Below are 24005 nucleotides of genomic sequence, written 5' to 3'. Positions count from 1 at the left end.
TTTTTATGGCTGCACCGAAAATTCTCACCTACAGTGTTGTCAGTTCGCATCTTCGCTGATCAGTATTTTTTCCCAAACCATATAAATCTCACCTGGAGACCTCCTATCATACTTTACACCTGAGACAGGCATTGGCCTTTTAACTAGACTGGACCAAACAATGTCAGGGATCATCTTAGACTGTTTGTCTCTCTCACAGAAAGATCCAGGGGTCCATGATTTGTACCCAAAGGCTGCATCTCTAAGTGTATTGTCACTTGCTGCGATGGAGCCCCACATTCCCAGTGGATAATAGCACTCCTTATCAGGCCAGGCAACATCTGCGGCTTTAATCAACAACATTCCAGCGTCCGTAATATGCAGAGCTAATGCATGAGCCTCAGTGCCTACTTTTTCCAAACACTGTGTTTTGGTCCACATAATCAGATCTGATGCAGTGCTTGATACTTCTGCACTGTCTTCAATATTAGAATCAGTTACATAGTTCCTCCTCTCTCTGGTCATACTACTTGGAAGTCATCTGAACTGGAGCACCAAAGCAACACTACTTGAAGAAGTTACTTACTTCTTTTCAACTGTGTGGTTTTTTGGGATGTGTTCCCCCAAAGATGTTCCATTACGGGCCAGCTTTCCCTTTGGCTTTGCTTTGTTGAGCATTCAACTAGAGATGGAGAACTGAGAATGGCTCAGCCACACTGCTCTGCATCCCATTGTTGTGTAGTACGAGGTTGTATCAAGTTCATGTGTGAGCCAAATTATATTGCTAGTGGCAAAGCTCCAGTCCAGGCTTGAGAAGCACACTGTGCACCTACAGCGGAGTGCCCATAGGGATGAACATCTCAAGAACCTCTTCTTTGTTCTTGATATTATGTACATTTCTTACATGAGCATGGCTTATAATTTAATGCAACACTTTATATGTCTTGCTCAACATATGTTGTTAGAAGTGAGAAATTATATTTCCTGATATTTCACTTGATAGTTCCCTTTTTAAATAACTTAAGATATAAATGAGGTTAATTTCCAAATGTCTATGATATAATTGATTTTCATCACTTTGATACATGCCAATGGTAAATCTTCCTAATATTGTAATACAGATAGCTGTGGGAATGTCTAACAGACAGCCCTGTACAGATATAGTTCAGACTGTACGCAGATTATTTTCTAAAAAATATATGACCATAATAAAAAATAGACCTCCCCCCAAAAAAAAATATTCCACTGAATTGCAGCACAAGCATGCATCACTAAACCATGAAGACTGCCGATATACAGACAGAGCCTTAAATTCACTCAGTGATGCTATTTCCCCAGCCCTTCTATTAACCTAAGATAATCCTAGACAAATGAAAATCTAAGATACTAAGGTACAGATCATGATGTCTGCTTCTATGATTGAAAAGGAAGTATGCCTCTTTTTTAAGACTAGCAATGTCATTGGAAATAAATGCCTGATTTCTCAAAACCATCTTCACACTTAATGAATTAAGCAAAGAAGGGGAGACCCATTAAAATTACCACGTACACTGTTCAAAGTTCTGGCCTGTCAAAAGAATTCCAGGGTTAAATTGATGCTTAAGAAGTCATGAGAGTGTCTGAGCCAGGAGTTCAAGGGGGAATAGTTTATCCTTTATAATGTCAACACTGGAATTCCAAACAATTCTGAACGTAAAACATACACTGTGTAAGAGCAGAGCTCATTAACAAGAACATTGACTTCGTATCCACCAACAGAATGATATTTGAGTCTTGTGTTTTGAAATTGATTCTTTGTTTGACCAATAACCCCTTTTATGACCTGCACTTTATTTTGCGTATTTATTTGCAGTGATGCTATTTCCATCTGTGTTGCAAAGCTTACTTTTCTGCAGCTTCTCTGATTTCCCAGCTGTCCTGTTATTTCCCACCTCATGCTTTTCTTTTCAGCTGAACCTTATTCACAGTGAAATCAGTAATTTAGCCGGCTTTGAGGTGGAGGCCATTATCAATCCTACCAATGCTGACATTGACCTTAAAGATGACCTAGGTAAATGGGGAATGGGTTGACACAACTAATAGTCACATGAAAATTATGGAACCCAGAATTTATTCTCCTGGACTTCAATATTAAAATAAAACTTCAAATTCTTAAGTACTCAAGAAAGTAGAACCTGGAAAATTCAGTAAAGAAGCAAGATTTATACTCAATCCAAATATTGTTATAATAATTATTAGAGATGGTCTTCAAGATGATTCCAGTTAAAATAAGAAGTCCTCTAAATTCCTTTCCATAATGCTCATAATTGACTGTTAGCTACTTTAAGGGGGGGTTCTTATGTGGATTCATTAAGGATCAAAATATTCTTTGTCAGGTTACTTTCAAAATAAACAGTTTCTCCATTGTACCTGCAATCCCTTCTTTTTAAAGCAGGCACAGAAATTAGTAAAGAGGGATGATCAAATAATCCCCCAAATTGTCTTTCGCTCTGATTTCATGTTAAACTCAATCATCTGGTTTGTATGTTTTCATTAGTCTTCAGTTACCCCTCTCCATCACCTTCATATTCAGTTGAAATCCAGTGCTGATTTTATAGCAATATAAAACTTGAAAATATATTACACTGTATGGTGTATTGCTTTTATGGCTTCTACTCTGTTCCACATAAAATATTACTCTTCAGCAGAAGTCAGTCTACTAAAAAAAAGCACTGATCTAGATGCTCTTTAAGTAATACTATTTAAAATATCTGCTTTAAACCTGCTCTTTTTATTACTTTTCTGATCACCTTAATGGATTTAGTAAATTTAATTCCATTTTCACTGCATTTTGTACATGAATGTGTTTATGTAAATTACCAGAACAAAGACATAAAAAGGGTGAGTGTAAGTCAGTGTTCATCTAATTATATTAGTGTGTGTGAATAATATTTATATTTTACCTGTTCAAACACTATCTTATTTTAAAAAATGGACTATAGGAAGTAAAATATTACATCGTGTCTCTATTTTTAAACAAATATTTTAAAAAGAATATAACAATTAGATAAAATGTGGATTTAAAAAAAATTACTCCATTCTATTTAAAAAAGCAAATGCCAGACAACTCTGCCTGAAAATACACTGTTCTTCCTCTCCCCCCAACATGAAGGTGACTTTATTTTTAGAAGCTGATGAGATGATGAGACTTGCAAATGTAAAAGTGACAGCCTACCAGTTTGACAGTAGCAAAAAATGGAGAAACTAATTATTTTGTTTGACTTGATGATCCAGATTTTTTTTTAAACAGATACCATATTTTAGTGTCATGCTCTGTGGGGTGCTGGTATTATAGGTTTCTGCAACGTGAAATGGGGTTTTTAGCTGGTTTTAAAACTTTCAAAATGATTTCATGTGATTGCTCTGGTTTGTCATCCAAACATTTATTTAAACATGTCATACTCAACATTCCTCCTCCTCTTCTTTACACCGCCGTCTTTACACATACCTGCACACACCACTCAGAATACTCTTTTTGGCACAAGGTTTGGAGATTTAAAGGTAGGAAAACATGGACGTTGGTACATGTGTAAATGTAGAGCCTGTCCTCGGTCTCTGTCCAACGTGGTTGATATACATTTGTTTACCTGTTGTAGTTGCAAGTTGTACAGGCTGACATTGCCACGATCGACAGTGATGCTGTCGTTCACCCGACAAACTCTGACTTCTACACCGGTGGTGAAGTAGGTAATGGAAAGTTCAGTGCTGCAGAGTTTGTATGTGTGTGCATGGTCAATCAGCAGCAACAAGCTTGTCCAAGCTATGCAGATCTGCATTCCTTTCTCGCTTCCAGCAGTCCTGACTGATTGTAAAAACAAGCAAGTGCACAGTCATTGGACAGATCAGACTTTTAGCAAAATTAGACTGCACAATTAAAATGAAAGTTAAGGAAACAGGTGTGGTGCCAATGTGTGCCCAATTAAAGTGTACTACAGGATTGTTTTGGCTGTGTACCTACCTAAAATTGAATAAAGTTGGGCCAAAATCCTCAGATTTTTTATTTAAATAGAGTTTCCCCACTTCCCCCTAAGTGTGAGGTGTTCACATTTGACATTTTGGGGATAGCTTATCCGGAATTGCTAAGCTCATAAGCTCAGTCAGTTTGTCATGTTTTACATACAGCCCAGTTGTATTTGTGGCTCTAGTGAGAGATCTCTGTATTCTCATATACACATGCATAGACATGCTACACCAAAAAGAGCATGCATGGAAGGCAACATGACTAATGTAGTCCAGTTTATTTTTTTTATTCTTAAGATTCACATGTGTAGCTCTCATTATTTGTAGCAATATAATTCATTTATAAGCATCTTGTATCTCAATTACTTTTAAAGCATTTCTCAAATATTAGAATAGAAATGAAGATAGAAAAGGGAGCAAAAGAGTATTAGATCTTATTGAAATTGCCTAGGAAAGTTAAGGCAGAATGGAATTATTCGGACTGGAACTTGAACTGGACATTTAGTTGCTGCTAAGCGTAGTAACCTACCCTAATAATACAATGTGACAATAGGATCACAACCTCATTTTACCTACCAACTTAATCACCTCACCACTGTCCTCTTAATGCTTCTATATGCCCGGCATTACTTCATTACTGGCTCGAAGGGAAGAGTGTATCCTACAGGATTAGCACTTCCTGCAACAGCTTGGGTTTTCCTGAGAGACTTCTCTTCTAAGCAATGTCCAGGCAAACTCAATTCTGCTTAGCTTATATAGAGCAGCAGAGATAACAGCCTGGGCTGGTACAGCTGTAGACTGGCTGGCTAAAGTAAATCATGCTGAAGTATCAAAAGTAAAATGTAAGAATATTTTCTTTGAATAATATACTTCTAAATTATATAGGGTTCAGCTAGCTAATGTACTTGTCTCTGACCTTTTGAAGAGATGCTTTTGAAACTAGTGGACACAGGAACTTCTATGAAAACTGAACTAATCATATTTTAATGTATATTCTAATTATATCTGACTGCTGGAAGAAAGAATAAAAATGCACAAATGCTTAGCTTCCAATTATTAACTTTTACCATCCTTCTAACAATTAAATGTACTGTGGGTTTATCCTGAAAGTTTTACAAGCCTAAATTTCCACTTAGGCTGTTTTCCAACACTGATACCCGTGCCTGCTTGGAAAGCATGAGATAATGACCGTATTCTCATGGAAGTAACACATATTCATGCCTGTGAGTAAATGAGCCACTAAGCTTGAAGCTGTGAAGTTAGACTTTCACCAAGAACCTTATCAATGTAATGAAAAATGGCTAAATACAGTTATGGTCTTTTATAGATACAGCTAATGATTGTACAAAAAGGTAGTGAAATATAATGCAAAAATACAACGTCACTCAGTTAAAAAGGCTAAATTTAATTTAGGAATAAATGCAGAAATGATCTGTGTAATTTCTTTTCACCACATCTACCAGGAGATAATATTTGGATTGGTATGTGAAAAGTTAAATCATAGTTTTAAATAAATTATTGTTTTTGTAGATTTATTTTAACAGTAAATGAATCTTCATCAGAAGAGGTAGAAACTCCATCTCTTGAGATAATTAAAACTAATCCAGACAAAATGCCTTTACATGTACAACAAGTCTACATATAATGGCAAAGTGCAATCCAATGACCTAATGTACCTTTTCTGTCTGTAGATTCCATACAGATTAATTTTGGCTCCTCTTTCCTGTGGCTGTGCTAGACAGTACAGGGTCCATGCACAGTGTGTGTCCCAGTTCTGGTCAAAGTTTACCAGCAACCTCAAATGGGGTATTTTGTGTGGAGTGAAAGCCAGTTTTCCTCTATTCCTTCACATGCTGGAGTGGCTGCACAGAGGACAGCACTAGCTGTTTCTGTTAAGTAGCAAACCACCTCCATCTTCCTGTCCTATCACAATATGTTTTTCAAAGGCATAATACTTCCAAGCACTTTTACGCAAGTGGTGCAACTCCCCTTAGTCCCAGATGACTCAGACGCCGAGTCCTTCTGCTTCTACAAGTATAGCTATAAAAATATGCCATTTGGAACATATCTAAGGTAACTTGGGAGATATCATGAAGTTAATCAAGAAAGTTGCACTCACTTGTGAAAATGAACTGACCAGAATATTGAGGTGAAAAGTTGAGATGATTACTCTGAACACTTTAAATCCTGAATGATAAGGTCAGATTGTGCAGTCCATACTTGGACAAAATGCATAGTGTCAGCTAGTTACAGCAAAAGACCATAGGAAACATACATTCTAAAAGTATTAGCATTGTTCACAACCAAATTCAGTAGAATAAACTGCATTTAACAAAAGCAGGATCAAAGTCCAAACATCCAATAGACAATAGTTATTTAACAAACTTTTAACTATTAATTTTGAAAGAAGTCTAGTGATTTCAAAGGAAAACAGGCTGCTGTCCTGCTGTTAGCTCTTAGAATTGTAGCCATGTTTAGCAAAATTAATCATTTAGGAGAGTCTTTGCTTCACTGAGCATACAATATGTGCATTTCCATCAGAAAATGCGTTTTTCCCCTCCTGAGCAGTAAAAGGAATGGGCTTCACCAAATAAATGTATAACTCTATTACAGTTTCTAATTCAAATTTTTTTAAATCAATTTTCAAAGTAATATCACAAATCAGAAATTTTGATACCACTTCTTACTTTTCCTATCTTATAAATGTACACAGAGCTAAATGGTTTGGGATGCATACATAGTTAGGAAAATGATTTTTGGGGTATTTTTATATTAATGTATGAAACTAGAGCTGCAAAATAAGATCTAAACCATTTCGCGTTGGACTGCCTCTGTAGACTGCACCTTTTGTTGCCCTGACACACTGTACAGCTCTCTTCCTCCCAGAGCGACAGTGTCCAGTTCCTTAGCAGTAGTTAGAGAAGCTCATTGGAGGAGTATGTTCCTTAGAGATTCTCCTTATTTCTGAGGCTCTTCCTCTTGGTTAAAGGTGACCCAACAAGCTGGGCAGTTGCCAAGTAAAGCAGCCCGCTGCACTCACGAGACTGTTTCATTCCTGGTGCCACCAGTTGGGGTCAGGGATCAAGATCAGGTGAGTTTCAAGTTCTTATTGTGGCAAATTGCACTTTAAAAGCATTTCTAAGAGAAAGGGGAACTGACTCCTAGGGGAAGAATTATAAATCCATCAGTCATCATTTAACTAGCACGTATTCCTGAAACACAGCACGCTACCAGGAGCTATATGGTGTGGAAGCAACTAGGGTCATCACCACATACGTTGATATTGGAAGTAGAATATAAGTGTTAGGGAAGGGATACCAATGTGAGGTCTTGGGGGGATTTATTTTTTAAATGACTAGTTAACTCCAAAGTCCCAAAAGGTTTAGATCTTACTTTGCAGTCCCCAAAAATATGTTTGGGCAGAAAAATCTAGGCTGTATGACCGCATAAAACAAGGAATCCCACGTCTGCTTTAGAAGCTCAGGAACAGAAGGGTGAACTAAACAATGTCTTTGTTCAGGGAGCACTTTGGAGAAGAAAGGTGGCAAAGAATTTGTGGAGGCCGTCATTGAGCTTCGCAAAAAGAATGGGCCTTTGGACGTGGCAGGAGGTGAGGCTTAAATCTCCGAAAATGGACCATTAAAGCATCTGCATGCATTGTGATTTCTAGTTGACTGTAAATTTGGTTTTAATGTGTAAAGTTCAGTCACAAATGTACCCATTTTAACATAACACTTGAAGGGTTTCTCTCTTCCTCTATGAATCCCATCAGCACACTTTAAGCATTTGAGTGTTCAAAAATAAAAATAACAAAAGAAAAAAAAAAACAGAATCCTCCCTGAAGTGATGATTGAGCAGTGTAGTAGCGATAGCAAAAACTAAAAGTTCATTATTCACAAACATATATTGATGTACATGATAAATCATACACGTCTGTGTATCTATCCTCAAAGATAATAGTCTTGCTCTATAAGGCGTAAACACAGCAAAGAATTTAAGCATCTGAGAAACGTGCTTAATATGAAACACATTTTCAGTGCCGTCCTTATTCAGCAAAGCACATACATACACTCCATTGACTTTAATGAGACATGAGAACATGCTTAAAGTTTAAGCATCTTCTTACGGGTGTTGCTGAATTAGGGTCTAAGTCATCTGTATGAATGTGATTATTTAAAACAGTTTATGAATTTTTGATGCCCAGTTATCAGTATTTCAGTAATATGAGTAAATCTCATATATAGGCAATAAAGTTTGATGAATTGCAAAACATAATATTAGGCCATCTGTAAAAGTTTTTATATATGTTGTGAATAAAGAACTCTGATTCTGCCATCTGTGTTTACACTGTAAAAATAAATACAGTACTTGCAGTTTACCTAATGAATACTGACTACAACTAGGACAGAATTTATGGCTTGTGATGACAGGAAAAATTATGACTATTTATTTTTACTTTTTTCTTTCAGTTGTTGTTCAGTTTTTATCATACCACACTCACTGCACTAGTCTCAGTTGTTTAAACGTGAAAATGGAGACATACATTTAAACATGCAGTTTACTTTGTTACTAATGGTTCGTTTTTCATGAAAATTATAGAATAAACTATTCTCATTTGTCTGGATCGACTACAGCACTCTACTATATTCTTTATTACTGTACAAACCAGCCCCACACACTGTGCTCAGTACAGTTCTCCATTCCAAATCGTCAATTGTAGGGCCTTGGGGGCAACCTAGGCAAGAATTGCCATTTCCAGCTACTGACCAACAAAAAATATCAGGCATCAGTCATGGTACAAGTATTCACTGGTCATGTCCCTTGTATATCATAGAATACTAGGACAGGAAGGGACCTCGAGAGGTCATCGAGTCCAGTCCCCTGCCCTCATGGCAGGACCAAATAATGTCTAGACCATCCCTGATAGACATTAATCTAACCTACTCTTAAATATCTCCAGAGATGGAGATTCCACAACCACACTGGGCAATTTATTCCAGTGTTTGACTATCCTGACAGTTAGGAACTTTTTCCTAATGTCCAACCTAAACCTCCCTTGCTGCAGTTTAAGCCTATTGCTTCTTGTTCTATCCCCAGAGGCCAAGATGAACAAGTTTTCTCCCTCCTCCTCATGACACCTTTTTAGATATCTGAAAACTGCTATCATGTCCCCCCTCAATCTTCTCTTTTCTAAACTAAACAAACCTAATTCCTTCAGCTTTCCCTCATAGGTCATGTTCTCTAGACCTTTAATCATTCTCATTGCTCTTCTCTGGACCCTCTCCAATTTCTCCATATCTTTCTTGAAATGTGGTGCCCAGAACTGAGCACAATACTCCAACTGAGGCTTAACCAGCGCAGAGTAGAGCAGAAGAATGACTTCTCATGTCTTGCTCACAACACACATGTTAATGCATCCCAGAATCATGTTTGCTTTCTTTGCAACAGCATCACACTGCTGACTCATATTCAACTTGTTGTCCACTATAACCCCTAGATCCCTTTCTGCCGTACTCTTTCCTAGACAGTCGCTTCCCATTCTGTATGTATGAAACTGATTGTTCCTTCCTAAGTGGAGCACTTTGCATTTGTCTTTATTAAACTTCATCCTACTTACCTCAGACCATTTCTCCAATTTGTCCAGGTCATTTTGAATTATGACCCTATCCTCCAGATTAGTCGCAACCCCTCCCAGCTTGATATCATCTGCAAACTTAATAAGCGTACTTTCTATACCAATATCTAAATTGTCAATAAAGATATTGAACAGAGCCGGTCCCAAAACAGACCCCTGCGGAACCCCACTTTTTATGCCTTTCCAGCAGGATTGTGAACCATTAATAACTACTAAAATATAGGGGTTTTGTGTCATAATGGAAACTTCCTGGAATATAAGTGTAACCACAGCAGAATTCTGCACAGAGACCTTATATGTTTTAGAGAATATTGTAAAATACTTCTTTCAGAGCACCTGAATTTGAAATAAGTGAAAATTGCTTTGGGTAATTAACAGCTATCCTCCAGAGTCCCCATAGATTTATCATAAGACTATCTCCATTTCTGAAATAGTAAAACTAGGGAGGCATGTCAGCATAGTATTCTCCTCTTGCGGAATGAAGATATTACAAGTGAAGAGAAGTACTGAAGGGGCCACATCAGAGTTGCACGATACATTAAATTCCACTGCCTAGAGATGTCAGCTGGCCTTATTAGGTTTTTCTGGATTTATGTTGTATTCTGAATCTGCCAGCTTTTTAGAGTTAATTATGACAAAATTGCTTTGCACTAAAGCTATACAATATGTTGAGGGTCTGCTGGCCCCAAAGTGCATAGATGCTTGTGTTTCCATTGCCCTTTAGAATTTACCCTTCTGCAGTCAGAATTCCACATGCCAAGGTCTATTTTCTCTTTTCTGTAGCACCTACAGGAATAATATCCATATGCGATAACATGGCTCCAGGAGTTATTGCCACCATATTGTAATAACAAAATGCTCCATAAACATTCCAGAATAGAACAGAGAATTCTTTGCAAATAAGAACATTTGCCAGTCTGATGGTTAGAAGCAAGTTCCCATTTCATTCCCACAATTTTGTGGGCACAAATGTTTTCAGCCACAGATGCAATTAGATGTCTGCCGGACTGTGAACTGCTATTCAAGTTTGTGACTAAATTTGTACTTGAGCCTATGAATAGCCATTTTTTAATGGCTCAAAGTTAAGTAAAATAAAATTCCTGTATTTTCCACCACTGAACTGCAGGTGCAGAATAGAGACGCAGTCTGGCTCTAAGCTCCCAGCTGTGCAAGGGAAAGTGAAAGCTCTGCTTTCTGCCCCATCCTTTTGGATGATTTGCGCTCCCTGAAGTCCCTGCGCATGTAAGATTGTCACTAGTACATTTATGAGGTGTCCTTGTGTCCCTTGCATCTCTGTGCTAGGGCTGGACTGCCATCATGTAATTAACATATGAAATGACCTGTCCCATTCCCTGGCACACACAAAGTCATACCCTCTAATGGATAAAAAAGTACATAAAATGCTATATATCCATACTGAACATCTCATTAAATAACAAAAGAAGTAAACTACAAAACAACATTGTATCAGTAATCAAAGATGAGGTGACACACAGCACGGGGAGAGTAACAGTAATCCAAAACTCTTAAATTAGACAAAATAGACTCACTCATACTAAATTAGAAACAGAGTGCTTCATTGGCAGGGAATAAAAGAAAACAGTTGTATAATAACTGTAGCTTTGACTTTCAATTTATAGATACATCATAATCTTTGCATTTGATCTCATTTGTGCTGCAGTCTAATCAAAAGCTGGCTCAGCAAAATGTACATTAACACCAAACCTCTAAAGATCACAAATGTAGTAAATCTGAGACTAGAACAACATCTTGGCACTTACTGTAACTTGACAGTAACATTCAAATAAAGCAATAGTGGCCCTGTAACAGTTTTACACACCAACAGACTACCCAGCTTTGTAACATATTATCTTATAAAATGAGAATAAAGTTGCAATAAAGTGCTCTCTACAAATTTATGTGTCCTCTAAACTGGCAGTGATAGATTTTGCTCTCTGTTCATTGAGATCTATTATAGTTGTAATTTACAAATTACCCCAACAAAACACAGTTGCAAATGTAAAACAGTCTATGTAATTATGTTATCTCTTCAGGCTATTTGATTTGTGTGCTAAAGGATCCACTGGGATTATAGCTGTGTCTGTCAGCTGTGTGTAGTTTTAATCACACTTCCGCATATGTACTGTTTTACTTTTTTTAATCCTGACAAGATGAAAGCAATTAAATTTTACTTTCTGTTTCTTACTAGCGGTTGTCAGTGCAGGCCATGGACTGCCTGCTAAATTTGTGATCCACTGTAATAGCCCAGGCTGGGGTTCAGACAAATGTGAGGAGCTGCTGGAAAAGACTGTGAAGAACTGCTTGGCTCTGGCAGATGAAAAGAAACTGAAGTCAATTGCATTTCCTTCAATTGGAAGCGGCAGGTAAGATTGTTATGCAAACTGTTAAGTAACTGCATAGGCCAAATTTTTAATTCAACTGCACTTCCTCCAGTCCTGACTGTAACTCCCATTGTTACAATATTGATTTATTCTTCACCCACTGAATTCAGATCTCTTTCATGAAATTGCCCTTCACTTGTAGACTTATACAGCCAGTAAATCCCGGTTGGAATACTCCAGTGAATCATAATTCAGACTTGAGCAGGTTTAACACTGATCCCTGCAGAATTATAAGGTACATAGATGTCCTAGGGTGAATAAAATGCATTTTTATCAGTGCATTCAAATATAATAAAAACTTTGTTATCCGGCACTCTGTTAACTGGAAAACTCTGTTCACATAGTTAAATTCAAACTTTAACTGGCTGGGGACAGAGTGCCGGATGGGCTGCTGGCCTCGCTCTTGCGGAGAAGGCTTCTTCCCCAGGAGCGGAGCCAGGAAGGGCTTCTTTGTTATCCGTCACATTTAGTTAATCAGAAACTGCCATTCCCCCTGACTGCTAGATAACAAACCTTTCACTGTATTTTAATTTAACACATTTTTAATAGTCTGACAAAAACTTTGAAAAATAAACAAAAGGAATCTACTTTACCAAGATTTAGCATGTAGTTAACCCCATCTCCAAATACGTCATATTATAGCAAGAAGACTTGGCTTAGTGTTAGTCTAAGCATCAAGGTTCAGACAGTTAAGCTATGTCTATATGGCAATAAAACACCCAAGTCTGGCCCGTGCCAGATGATTCAGGTTGTGGGCTCAGATTTGGGGGAAGAGGGAGATTATAAAATTCAATTTTTGACTTTGAGGCTTGGGCTGGAGTCCAGGGGCTGGGACACCTCCACATACCCCCATGGCTCGCCTCGAAGAGGCTCTCTATTTTCAATGAGGAATTGATTCTTGCATTTCCTTCCTACAGTGTAAAACCCTGTTGAATCCTTCAGGATAATATGCACTATAAAATGTAAATTATCCCTATCATTTGATTGAAACAGAAGGGAGATATCATAGCAGATTTAAAAATACAAGCTGATAGCTTATACAGAAAGAATGATGGAGTATGTCACTTTAAGGAGATGTAACATCATGCAGGTTCAAGGAGACTGTAGAAAACAAGGTTTAAGCAAAGTGTACTCCTAGACATGGCAGTCCTTACAAAGCAGAATATGGTAACTTTATTCCCTTAGCTGGATGAGTTGCAGAAGCCATTGTGACATGTAAGTGTATTGCCTTCGAATAGAATGAAATCCACAATAATCATTCCATTCACATTGTGAAATCTGACAGACAAGCTTTGGTGGTTTATTCTCTCAGCATGTGCACATTAGGGCTACGTCTACACTGGCCCCTTTTCCGGAAGGGGCATGTAAATTTCACCAGTCGTCGTAGGGAAATCCGCGGGGGATTTAAATATCCCCCGCGGCATTTAAATAAAAATGTCCGCCGCTTTTTTCCGGCTTTTAAAAAAGCCGGAAAAGAGCGTCTAGACTGGCCCCGATCCTCTGGAAAAAGTGCCCTTTTCCGGAGGATCGGGGCCAGTCTAGACGCTCTTTTCCGGCTTTTTTAAAAGCCGGAAAAAAGCGGCGGACATTTTTATTTAAATGCCGCGGGGGATATTTAAATCCCCCGCGGATTTCCCTACGACGACTGGTGAAATTTACATGCCCCTTCCGGAAAAGGGGCCAGTGTAGACGTAGCCTAGGTGTTTTCTTTCATTAAAGTGGGTAAGTGGAAAGCAATTCATTTCTGGAAAGGAGAATATGTTAATTCTGTCACTATTGTTGTTTTATAAAGTAAGATGTTTATAAAAAAATAAACAGAGCTTTTAAGGACAACAGGCGCCAAAGGCCGCACATGCATGCAGCTGTTCTGGTACAGACATCTGCCAAACAGGCATCACCCAATAAACCCATGTAAACAGTTTCATTCTCTTTTATGGCTGAGGAATGGGATTACAGGAGGGCAGTTACAATAAATCATTTTGTACTTTGAGGGGCTTATAAAATAAAAATAGCTTGCTTGTGGCAATCAGTAAATCGAAATGCTCAGCTGCAGCCAACTTGCAGAGAGCACAAGTCGGGGTGCTGTGCAAAGGGGGCTTAAGCTCATTCTAGCTTGGCCTGGGGGAGAACAGTGAGGGAGAACAGTTCAGTAGAGGTTCAGTGTGAATACAAAGTCACCTTCTCCAAAAGGGGTTTTATTCCAAGAGCTGTGACTTTAAATCTATTGACGCCCAGCTTGGCAAAAAAACTCCACAAGAATTAAGCTCAAAATAGGACGAGTACAAAGCTAAACAAGCAATTCCGGTTTCCCCCAAAGCACCTAAACTGGTTTCTGGTCAGCACCTCACTTTTCATGTCTCTCTCAGCTCTTTCTAACATGACCATAAATAAACTGTCTTGCATTGATTCAGTTTGCTGATGTGAATCCCTCCTTGGTATTTAATTGTATTACTGTGGTACTTACAAGGTCCAGCCATGGACCAAGATACCATGGTGCTAGGTGCTGTACAAACAATGAACAAAACCTACAGTCCCTGCTCCCTAGGAGTTTAAAGTCAAAATAGAGTGTGCTTTCTAATCCTGGAGCTCTCTTAATCCTGTGATTTAAACCTCCAGAAATCCCTCTGTATTCTGTCTTGGCATCTAATTGGGACACCATTGGGGTGGGCTGCAGCAACATCCCTGGGGTGTGCCAAAAACTGTGCACCCTATCACACTCCTTTGTTCCTCGCACTAGCTTTGTTCCTCGCACTAGTTTGCATAGGACCCCCTACTGTAGCCCTGTAGAAATAGCTCTTTGATGTAGTAGAAATAGCTTGAAGTCCTATCTAGTTTGTGTCCAGCTGAAACATCCGCAAGGGAGTTAGGGAGTGGTGGAGTTCAGTAGCATAATTGTTGTGTGCCCTTTTCTTTGCTAAACTAGCAACAAGGAGTGTAAGTGGACAAGAACTCCCATGACAGCTGTGCACCACCATTGTGTTGCTCCTATGTAGGGGTGAGCCTCAGTGAGCTAGCTAAACTATCTTGCCATCAAATACATTCTAACAGACACTGTGTACGCTGCTGTAGGTAAGCCTGGGATATTTCAAAACTGATGACATGAAATTGCACGCACTGTTCCTCTCTTATCGGAGCAGGTTTCGTAAAGCTAATGTGTAATATGTGGTATATGGCACAAGCAACTGCCTTGGTCTTCTAGCTTTCCTACCTCTTGCAGCATAAAATAAGAGGAAGAATAAAATGGTATTTATTGGCCAAATTCAAGGCAGGTGTAATCCCAGTGCTAAGCTGTGTGGCACCTGTTAGTGTCAGGGGTGAATTTGGCCCTACATCTTCAAGATGCTGGACAGCTCTGGTACCCATGGTGGTGGGCAGGATACCAGATGTGGGACCTTCCTCCTCATCCCTGGAGGATACAATCATGGCCCCTCCCCCTCCCTTGCCTCAGGAGACTCCCAGGCCCACCAGGACCTGCTGAAAGGGGTGACTTCCAACCTCAGTGTAAGGGTAGAGGAGCCCTCAGATACCCTGTTCAACATAGTCTCAGCTGCAGCAGCATCCAGAGTGGCACTGCCACTACATGATGGGCTGGCATGCATATCCCAGGTCCACTGGAAAACTCCATCCTCCCTGACCCCCTCTCTCTAGGTGGACAGAACACAAGTATTTCATCTAAAGGTCAAAACGCACAAGTACCTTTAGTCCTACCCAGCCCCCACTCCTTGGAGGTGGAGGCTGTGAACGATAGGGAGTGCCACTGGAAGGTTGCAGTGATCCCTAAAAAATAAAAGCTCCTGTAGACCAGGCCTCTTAAGTAAAAAAATGTATTTATCCCACAGTTTTCAGCTGAGAATGGGAAACCATCAGGAGCTCTTGGAGAGGTATGACTGCAACTTATGAGAGAACATGTCGGTTTGAGACCTCCCTCTTGGAGGTGGATAGGAAAGACTTTCAGGCACCCTGGAGAACGGTACAGCAGCAGCCAGAGCAGCTCTCCAAATGGCCTCTGATGCAGCGGACAGGGCTCCTTGGACCATGACCTCCAAGGTCTCCATGAATAAAGTGTCATGGCTTCCTCTGTCTGGCCTCTCATCCCAGGCCCAGAACTTGTTGCAGGAGTTTCCCTTCAGTGGCAAGGCCCTGTTTGCAGAGCAGACAGATGTTAAGCTTCATGGCCTGAAGGACTCACGAATGATGCTTTATGTCCCACCCCCTTCCTGCGCCAAATTCAAGCCCCAGTGGACCTCCCTTTCCCCCGGGAAGCCAACCCCACCAGGAGCCTTGCATACGTTATTTAAGCTATATAAGAAGTGCTTCTCCCAGCAACCTCAGTCAGCTCTGCAGCTGGGCTTATCCAAGGACAAGCAGGCTAGCAAGCACCCAAGGCTAGCAAGCACCCATTTTGATGGAATGCTTCGGGGTGACTTAACCAGTCTGCACAATAGATCCAGGCTACCTCCTCTGTTTTACCCCAACATAAGTGTTCATAACCTCCAACTGCTAGGTACTCAATGTCATCTCCAAAGGCTACTCCCTACAGTTACTCTCCATCCCACCATACCTGCCCCTTCCTCCCATCCCTCATCAGGGTCCCCTTTCATGAGCATCTACTTGAACAAAAGGTGTTCCAACTCCTTCATTTGAGGGCTGTGGAGGTGGTCCCAGTTGAGTTCAGAGACAAGGGGTTCTGCTCTCAGTACTTTCTGATCCCTGAGGAAAAAGGGGAGCTCAGGCCCATTCTTGAGCTGAGACACCTCAACTAGTACTTAGCATGGCTGAAGTTCCACATGATTTCCCTTTCCTCAATCGTCGCCTCCCTGGATCCTAGAGACTGGTATGCCACACTCCATCTTCAGGTTGCATACTTTCCCATCTCCAGTTTTGAGGGCCACGGATGCATTCTCTGTTTTGTGGTAAGTCATGACCACTGCCAGTTCACAGTCTTCCTATTTGGCTTCACAACAGCAGCAAGTGCATGTCAGTGGTAGCAGTTTACCTCAGGTGTTGGGGCGTCCACATTTTTCCATATCAGGAGAGGAGCCGTGTCGCCCTCCTCCTATCCAAGTACAGAGCCCTAGGCCTGCTGGTGAATTAAAACACATCCACATTAGTACCAGTACAGACAACAGAAATCATAGGAGCAGTATTGGATGCCTCCAAGGCTTCTCTCCCCGGACACAGGTTCCAGGGTCTGGCACACCTCCTTGAAAGTGTCTTACAGTTCCCGGTAATGTCAGCCAGAACCTGTTTGCACCTCTTGAGGCACATGGCGGCATGTGCTTACATCGTAGCACACCAGACTTCTCATGGGCCCACTGCAGATGTGGCTGGCATTGGGCTTCTCACAGACTGGGAACTGCTTGGACAAGGTTCTCACTGTTCCAGATCTCATACTTACCTCCCTCCGGTGGTGGACAGTTCTGAGGGAACGTACTCTATTCCAGCGCCACACTCCTATCGTCAAATTCATGTCAGATGCATCAAACCTTGTCTGGGGAACCCATCTGAAGGATACCAGGACCCCAAAGCATGTGGTCCCTAGACAAGATGGCCCTACATATCAGTGTCAAACAGCTCAGAATGGTACATCTCGTGTACAAGGCTTTATGTCCCCATCTCACAGATGGCCTCAATGTTTTATATCAACAGACAAAGAGGAGCCTGCTCCATGACCTTCTGCTGGGAGACCTTCATACTCTGGGATCTCTGTATCGCACATGAGATTGACCTGGAGGCTTATTACCTCTCAGGAGACCTGAACTCCCTCGCAGACTGCTTGAGCTGAGACTTATCATGAGTGGACGTTGCATGCAGAGGTCTCTCACTCCATCTTCCAGTGGTGGGGTATTCCCTGGATGGAGATGTTTGCTACCAGGCAAAGCCACATTGCCTTCTTTTTGCCCCAAATGGGGCTTAGGTGTGGACTTCCTCTCAGATGCCTTCTGCTTGTCCTAGACAGGGGATCTGTTTTTCACGTTCCCTCCCATTTCTGCTTATCAGTAAATTCTTGCAGAAAATCAAGAAGAACAAGACCACAGTTGTCATGACAGCTCTGGCATGGGCCTGTCAGCATTGGTTTGGGAACCCTGTCGAGCCTGACATTGCTCCCCCCCATGGCCACTGCCACTCCACATGGACTTCCTGTCAAAGACTACGGCTGTGTCCTTTATCCCAACCTCACGATGTGGATGCTGCATGGCTGAATCCAGAGGAACAGGACTGGTTGGCGTGCATTCGCCACATTCTCCTCAAGAGCAAGGAATGCTTGTCCCACCAAAGCTACATGACTAAACGGGCAAGGTTTGCACATTGCATGATAGACCATTACATCTCCCCAATAAAGGCTCTGATCCAATTAATCCTGGATGACTTGCTTTATTTGTAAGACCCGGGGTTGTAAGACCCCAGATGGAAACTGTTGGTAGTCACCTATTATGGAATGGACATGAGCAAGCACTCAGAGAAAAGAGTTACCTTTTCTGTAACTGGAGTTTTTTGCAATGTGTTGCTCGTGTCCATTCCCCATCCTGCCCTCTTTCCCCACAGTCGGAGTCCATGGCAAAAAGGAACTGAGGGTGGGAAGAACACTCAGTACTCCTTATACTACTCCAGGTAGGCACTACTTCAGGGGTTGCTAGAAGTGCTCCCCTTACAGGTGCTGGTAGGGGAAAAGCTTTCAGTGCCAGTACGTGTGGTAAGCACGCACACCTATTGTGGAATGGACATAACCAATACATCTCAAAGATCACCAGTTATGGAGCAGGTAACAGTCTTTTCCAGGCGAGCTTAAAATGTTACTGGCTTTTTTGTATATATTTCCCAATACAACTGCAGAAGACTTGTCATATATTTTGTCAGTACCACCAACACTGAGATGCCTTCTCTGGGTGTTGCAATGTAATTATGTGGTTGTCTTTTGGTTTTGGTTGTGAGTTGTTGGGTTTTTTTAGACCAATTCTAGAAGATTTTTATAGGGCCAAATGGCTTTCATAAAACAGATTGGATTGCAGTGGAATCCAGAGATACTGAAGAGGATGTGTCTTGGAGTGGGGCAAACCATTTGTTTGAAATGTGTGCAAATGTGTAGTGTAAAACCATTGAATACCCATGGCTGGTCAGTATAATTTTTACGGTTTCCTGTGTCATGAATATCTGTAAAAATACTTCTTCCATCCAGTCAGCTCTTCTCGTTACTTCTTCATTTCTTTTCTCACCTGCTTCAGATGATTAATCCAGCTGCTAGATAGCTATTATGCACATCTGTGTTTACATTAGAAGACTGTGGACCAAATTCAGCAAATCTAATGCAGAAGGTTCAAATTATCTTGATTTCAGACAGCCAAGCCCCTTTTGCCTATCAGAGTCACCCCAGTAGAAAGTAGCTTTGCTGCTGCTTTCCACAATTTTTCTGAAAATTGGGCATTTCCAGCCATGCCACTACTGTAACTATAGAATTTAGGAGCAGAAATAGGAGGCAGGGAACAAAGTACTGTTTCATTTATATGGATATGTGTGTCACATTTATGCCCGTCTCCTACTGCGTAGCATAACTTTAACTCTGAGTTTCAGAGAGGCCTCACTAGGCCTCCTATTTGTCAGGTAAATTGAGAGTAGGTAGCCTTGTGAGGCTTAATTCATTAAGGTGTGTAAGAGGGATTCAAGATCTTTGGGTGAAAGTGCAAATGATTATTATATTAGGAATATTTTTCTCCAGAAATGTACGTGTGTTGTAAGGCTATAAAGTGCTACCCGACTATTTGTTGTTTTTTAATTAGTGGTGCTTTTGAGCTCTATGTCTAAATAGCTAAAAAAGTGTTAAAACCCAAATTCCATTTGGAACTCGCAGACTTTTGCTTTGGAGGTTTAATAACCATACTACAGACGAGATTTCCTAGATATTGTTTGCAAGGTGCAAGGCTAGTCTTTTGAAAGCTTCCATGCACGTTTTTATTTTCGTCTTTCTTTCTCTCCCCTAGAAATGGCTTCCCCAAGCAAACTGCTGCCCAGCTGATCCTGAAAGCCATCTCCAGCTATTTTGTATCGACAATGTCCTCTTCAATCAAGACAGTCTACTTTGTGCTCTTTGACAGCGAAAGTATAGGGATTTATGTGCAGGAAATGGCCAAGCTGGATGCCAACTAAGCTTAGAAAGCTACGAAATAGCAGTCCTCTTACCCACTCCCTTCCTCCTCCAGTCCTTAAACTCATTGTGAAGCAGAGCACCCCTTATTTTAAATTTTGCTCATATAGGGGAATAAAGTTTTCTTTGGTTTTCTTTGGGTGGTTTTTTACTTTCTAAAATGTTTTTATGTTGGCACTGATGATAGTTGGCATTACTGCTATTAATGCACTGTATTCCAGGCATCGTCTGAATTTTAGTGTAATCTAGGAGATTTTTATAATTTTATTTTAATGAAGTATGGATTGATGCAGAGAGTTGTTAGCAGTCTGTAGTCTTTTACTTGTGGAAGAAACTGGCAGACCCTATTTTGTAACTGTGTTGTGGTGCTTTTATCAATACATCACGTGGCGTTCCTTTCATTTAAAAAAAAAACACACATGCTACAAAACTAATCTGTTTGTTTATTGTCTTAATGATGAATCTGGGGGGGGGACAAAAAAAAACCCAGCCCTGTCGTCCTGAATTATATTTGCAATTTGGAATTTGTGTGAATTGATTTAGTAAAATGTTTGAACTGTTACAGGTGGCATGTTTGAATTATTTTTTAATTCTTTGCTTGATGCACCTCGATAGTTTTGGGGGTAGAATGGATGATAAGATGCACTAGACTTCCATCCAGAATCCAAACCAGAATACTTAAAACCTCGTGTCCAGAACTGCTGAACATCTGCAGTGCCCATTGATTTTAGGTGCCCTAGTGATGTACCACGCTTTAGAAAATGAGGCCTTTGTACATTGAAATAAGCAGTCTCATTTTCTGGTGGGTGCTTCAAAAGTCTCCCAGGCAGAACCTAACTGCATTGTAGTTTTTGTTTTTTGGGTTTTTTTTAGCTTGAAAGTCTGTAGACATTTAGTTATCACTAATATTTCAACCAAAGCATGCTGTTATTTTTGAAGCTCCCCCTCACTGTTCCAATGTGTTTTTGAGGTAGGCAGGTACATTGTTAATCATCAGTACTGGTTTCTAAAAATCTATATACAGAATCCAGTGTAGCTCCAGAAAGCGAACACTAACCTATTTTATATAAAGAGTTTTTAAATGAATCTTTCTCATTAATCCAGTTTGCATTTGTTATATTGTTCACACGGCCCAAATCAAGTGTAGATAGTCTTACTTTACAGCAATCACTTGTTTGTACTTTGAGGGTGAGAGGGGAATGTCAAAAGTTATAGGAAACCTACACTAAATGTCATAGGAGTTCTATCCCTGCGTCAGAAGATTTTTTTCTTTGAAAATTTGTGCTTATTTGGTCTATCTTCTATAAAGAATATTTGTTTACCCTTGTTCATGAATTACATTTTCTGATGAAACAGATTTCATCAAATCAATTCTGGCCTGATCTAAATCCATTGACAGAATGGCTGTTACTGACTTCAGCAAACTCAGGATCTAATACTGCTTGAATTGGATTTGAATAATTATCAGATCTAATTTATGGTTATATGACCTCTATTGAAGATCGTTTGTGTTTTGTCACTGTATGCTTGTAATTCTGATTATATAAGTGTTACAAGGTTCAGGAAGAATGGATACATTTTCAGTGTGATTTTTTGGGTGGGAGGTGGGAGAGTATGGAGGGAAGAAATAAAGTAGATAATTGAAGATAGAAAAAGAAATAATTGAAAGTTTAGTTGTTTTTAATCTTTCCCTAAGTGTGGCACGCTACACATTCAAAAAAAAAGATTGAAAGTGAAAGTGGGGGAAAAAAACCCTTGGTATGGGATTTAAATAAAATGTTTTACTTACTGCAGTCACATTCCTTCTAATCACTGTTTTAGAAGTGCATTTTGTACAGACTCCACTAGATGTCACTAAAAGGATTGAACAATAAGTACATGCATAAAATACATTTGATTTAGATGTTTGGTTGCCAAGGACTAAGTTGAACTTGTCAGTGTGAATTGCATGGACATTAGGTATGTCTGTGACTTCCCTTATCCCAGTTGATATGTATACTTCAAAATTTGTGTGCTTTGTGATATTTACAACATCCATTGCCACATTTTCTTTGCCACGTTTAATATAGTGTAATGTTTAACACCAGAATCGTTGAATGATTTCAGAGCAAATGATGTTTCTAACTGAACTGAAAACACAAACATTTTCATTCAGCACATACAACTGCAATTACAAATCAGATAGTTTCAAAATTACTTAAAATACCTCTTCTCCCCAGTGTGGTGAACCTACATATACCATTACTTCTAAAATATCAAGGCAAGTACATGTTTTTCTGTTTACTGAACAATCTGGAATAAGAGTCCAATTATAAAAGGCTAGTTTGTCTTTGGCTTGGCATCTAATATCCAGATGAGTACTGCCTGACCTCCTATTGATTTCAGTGCAACTGTTTGTGAAGTCAGGCACTCCTCATCATGAGAATGGGAATCGTAATCTGGCCCTTTGTGAATTACACAGGATGTTACTGAGTCACAGTGAAAAAGTTCTAATAGGAAAATGTCCCGTCTTCATGTGAACAGAAGATTTCTGCCTTGAAAACATTTTTCACTGGATTGTCTGCTTTAAACATGTCCCAGATAACTGGTCTTCCACTACTTTCCTTGGTGGACAATTCCATAGGTTGATAGATTTCCCCTCACATGTTACTTTAGCCTAAATTTCCCCTTTTCTTTAATTCTCTCCAGTCAATACTAATTACAGAACCTGATGTTGCACTCATTGAAGTCATTAGGAATTTTGACATTAATTATCTTGGGGCCAGTACCAGTGTTCCCTGTAAGCTGAGCGCTGGGCTGGCCACCCCAGGGAGATTCAGGTGCCACCCACCTGATTAACAGAGCACCCACAGCTGGCAGCATGTGATTCTACTGGTGGTGAACATTCACACACTCCTCAATGTGCATAATAAAATTTGTTCCACACATGCATGGGAAAAATTAGATGGAACACTGGGCAGTACTGAGATGAACACACTTTTGTACCAACCTAGTTCTTTCCTCTTCCATGAGCATATTCTAAGTCATGTCAATAAAACGTTTGAAATGTCCCAACAGACTTTAAATAGTTAAAATTAATTTGGTAATGTTATTAATTTTTTTAAGGGACAAAAACGAGGAATACAGGATCCTTCAAAAAAGCGTGATTTTTTTTTAAAGAACCACATCTAGACAGTGGTTTCACTTTCAAAATACCCTTTTTCAAAAAAGTGCTGTGATGCGATTATGCAAATGAAGCACGGGATATTTAAATTCACACTTAATTTGCACTTTCAATCTGCCTAATTTACATCCCTCTTTCGAAAGAGGGATGTAGTTTAGACATGCCCTGAGACTGGTTCTTGTGCCTACTCTAATATTGTTATCAATGACCTGGAAGAACACATATCAGTGCTGATAAAAGTCCACAGATAACACAAACATTGAAGGAGTGGTAGATAACGAAGAGGACAGGCCACTGACTCAGAGCGATCTGGAATACTTAAGTTATTTGGACACAAGCAAGTATGCATTTTAATATGGCTAATTGTAAATGAATACATCTAGGAGCAATGAATGTAGCCTGTACTTGCAGGATTGGGGCTTTAGCCTGAGAATCAGTCACACAACAGATTCAGATAGTCATAGGGGATAATGAGCAGAAAATCTGAGCTCCTGATGTGATGCTCTGGCCAAAAGAGCTAATGTAATCCTGGGATGCATAAACAGTGGAATCTCAAGTAGGGAATGGAAGATTCTTTGGAAACAGAACTGGGAATGTGTGAATATGACTGATATTGACAAGCAGATTTAATTGTTGGTATTCTCCTGCATGCTTTCTGCCTATGAAACACAGCCCCCCATATGTCAT

General features: G+C 40.0%; 1 protein-coding gene across 6 annotated transcripts in view; it reads left to right on the top strand.

Annotated features, from left to right (window-relative positions):
- The window catches only part of MACROH2A1 (macroH2A.1 histone), a 72575-nt gene extending 51858 nt beyond the window's left edge, over positions 1–20717 (top strand). For 2 of the 6 annotated variants that reach the window (XM_075900416.1, XM_075900415.1), the window contains exons 6-9: positions 1930–2029; positions 7499–7588; positions 11823–11997; positions 19992–20717. In XM_075900416.1, the coding sequence (XP_075756531.1) occupies positions 1930–2029; positions 7499–7588; positions 11823–11997; positions 19992–20157 (531 nt within the window). In that variant the 3' untranslated portion in view covers positions 20158–20717. Of the gene's footprint in view, positions 1–1929; positions 2030–3614; positions 3706–6967; positions 7070–7498; positions 7589–11822; positions 11998–19991 lie in introns of those variants that run through there. The other 4 variants (XM_075900418.1, XM_075900417.1, XM_075900420.1 and 1 more) reach the window with 2 other exon arrangements.
- Positions 20718–24005: the final 3288 nt, after the last annotated feature.

The sequence above is a fragment of the Pelodiscus sinensis genome, chromosome 17 (assembly GCF_049634645.1).
Source record: "Pelodiscus sinensis isolate JC-2024 chromosome 17, ASM4963464v1, whole genome shotgun sequence".
Taxonomy (NCBI): Eukaryota; Metazoa; Chordata; order Testudines; family Trionychidae; genus Pelodiscus; species Pelodiscus sinensis.
This window is presented reverse-complemented; position numbering and strand designations above follow the sequence as displayed.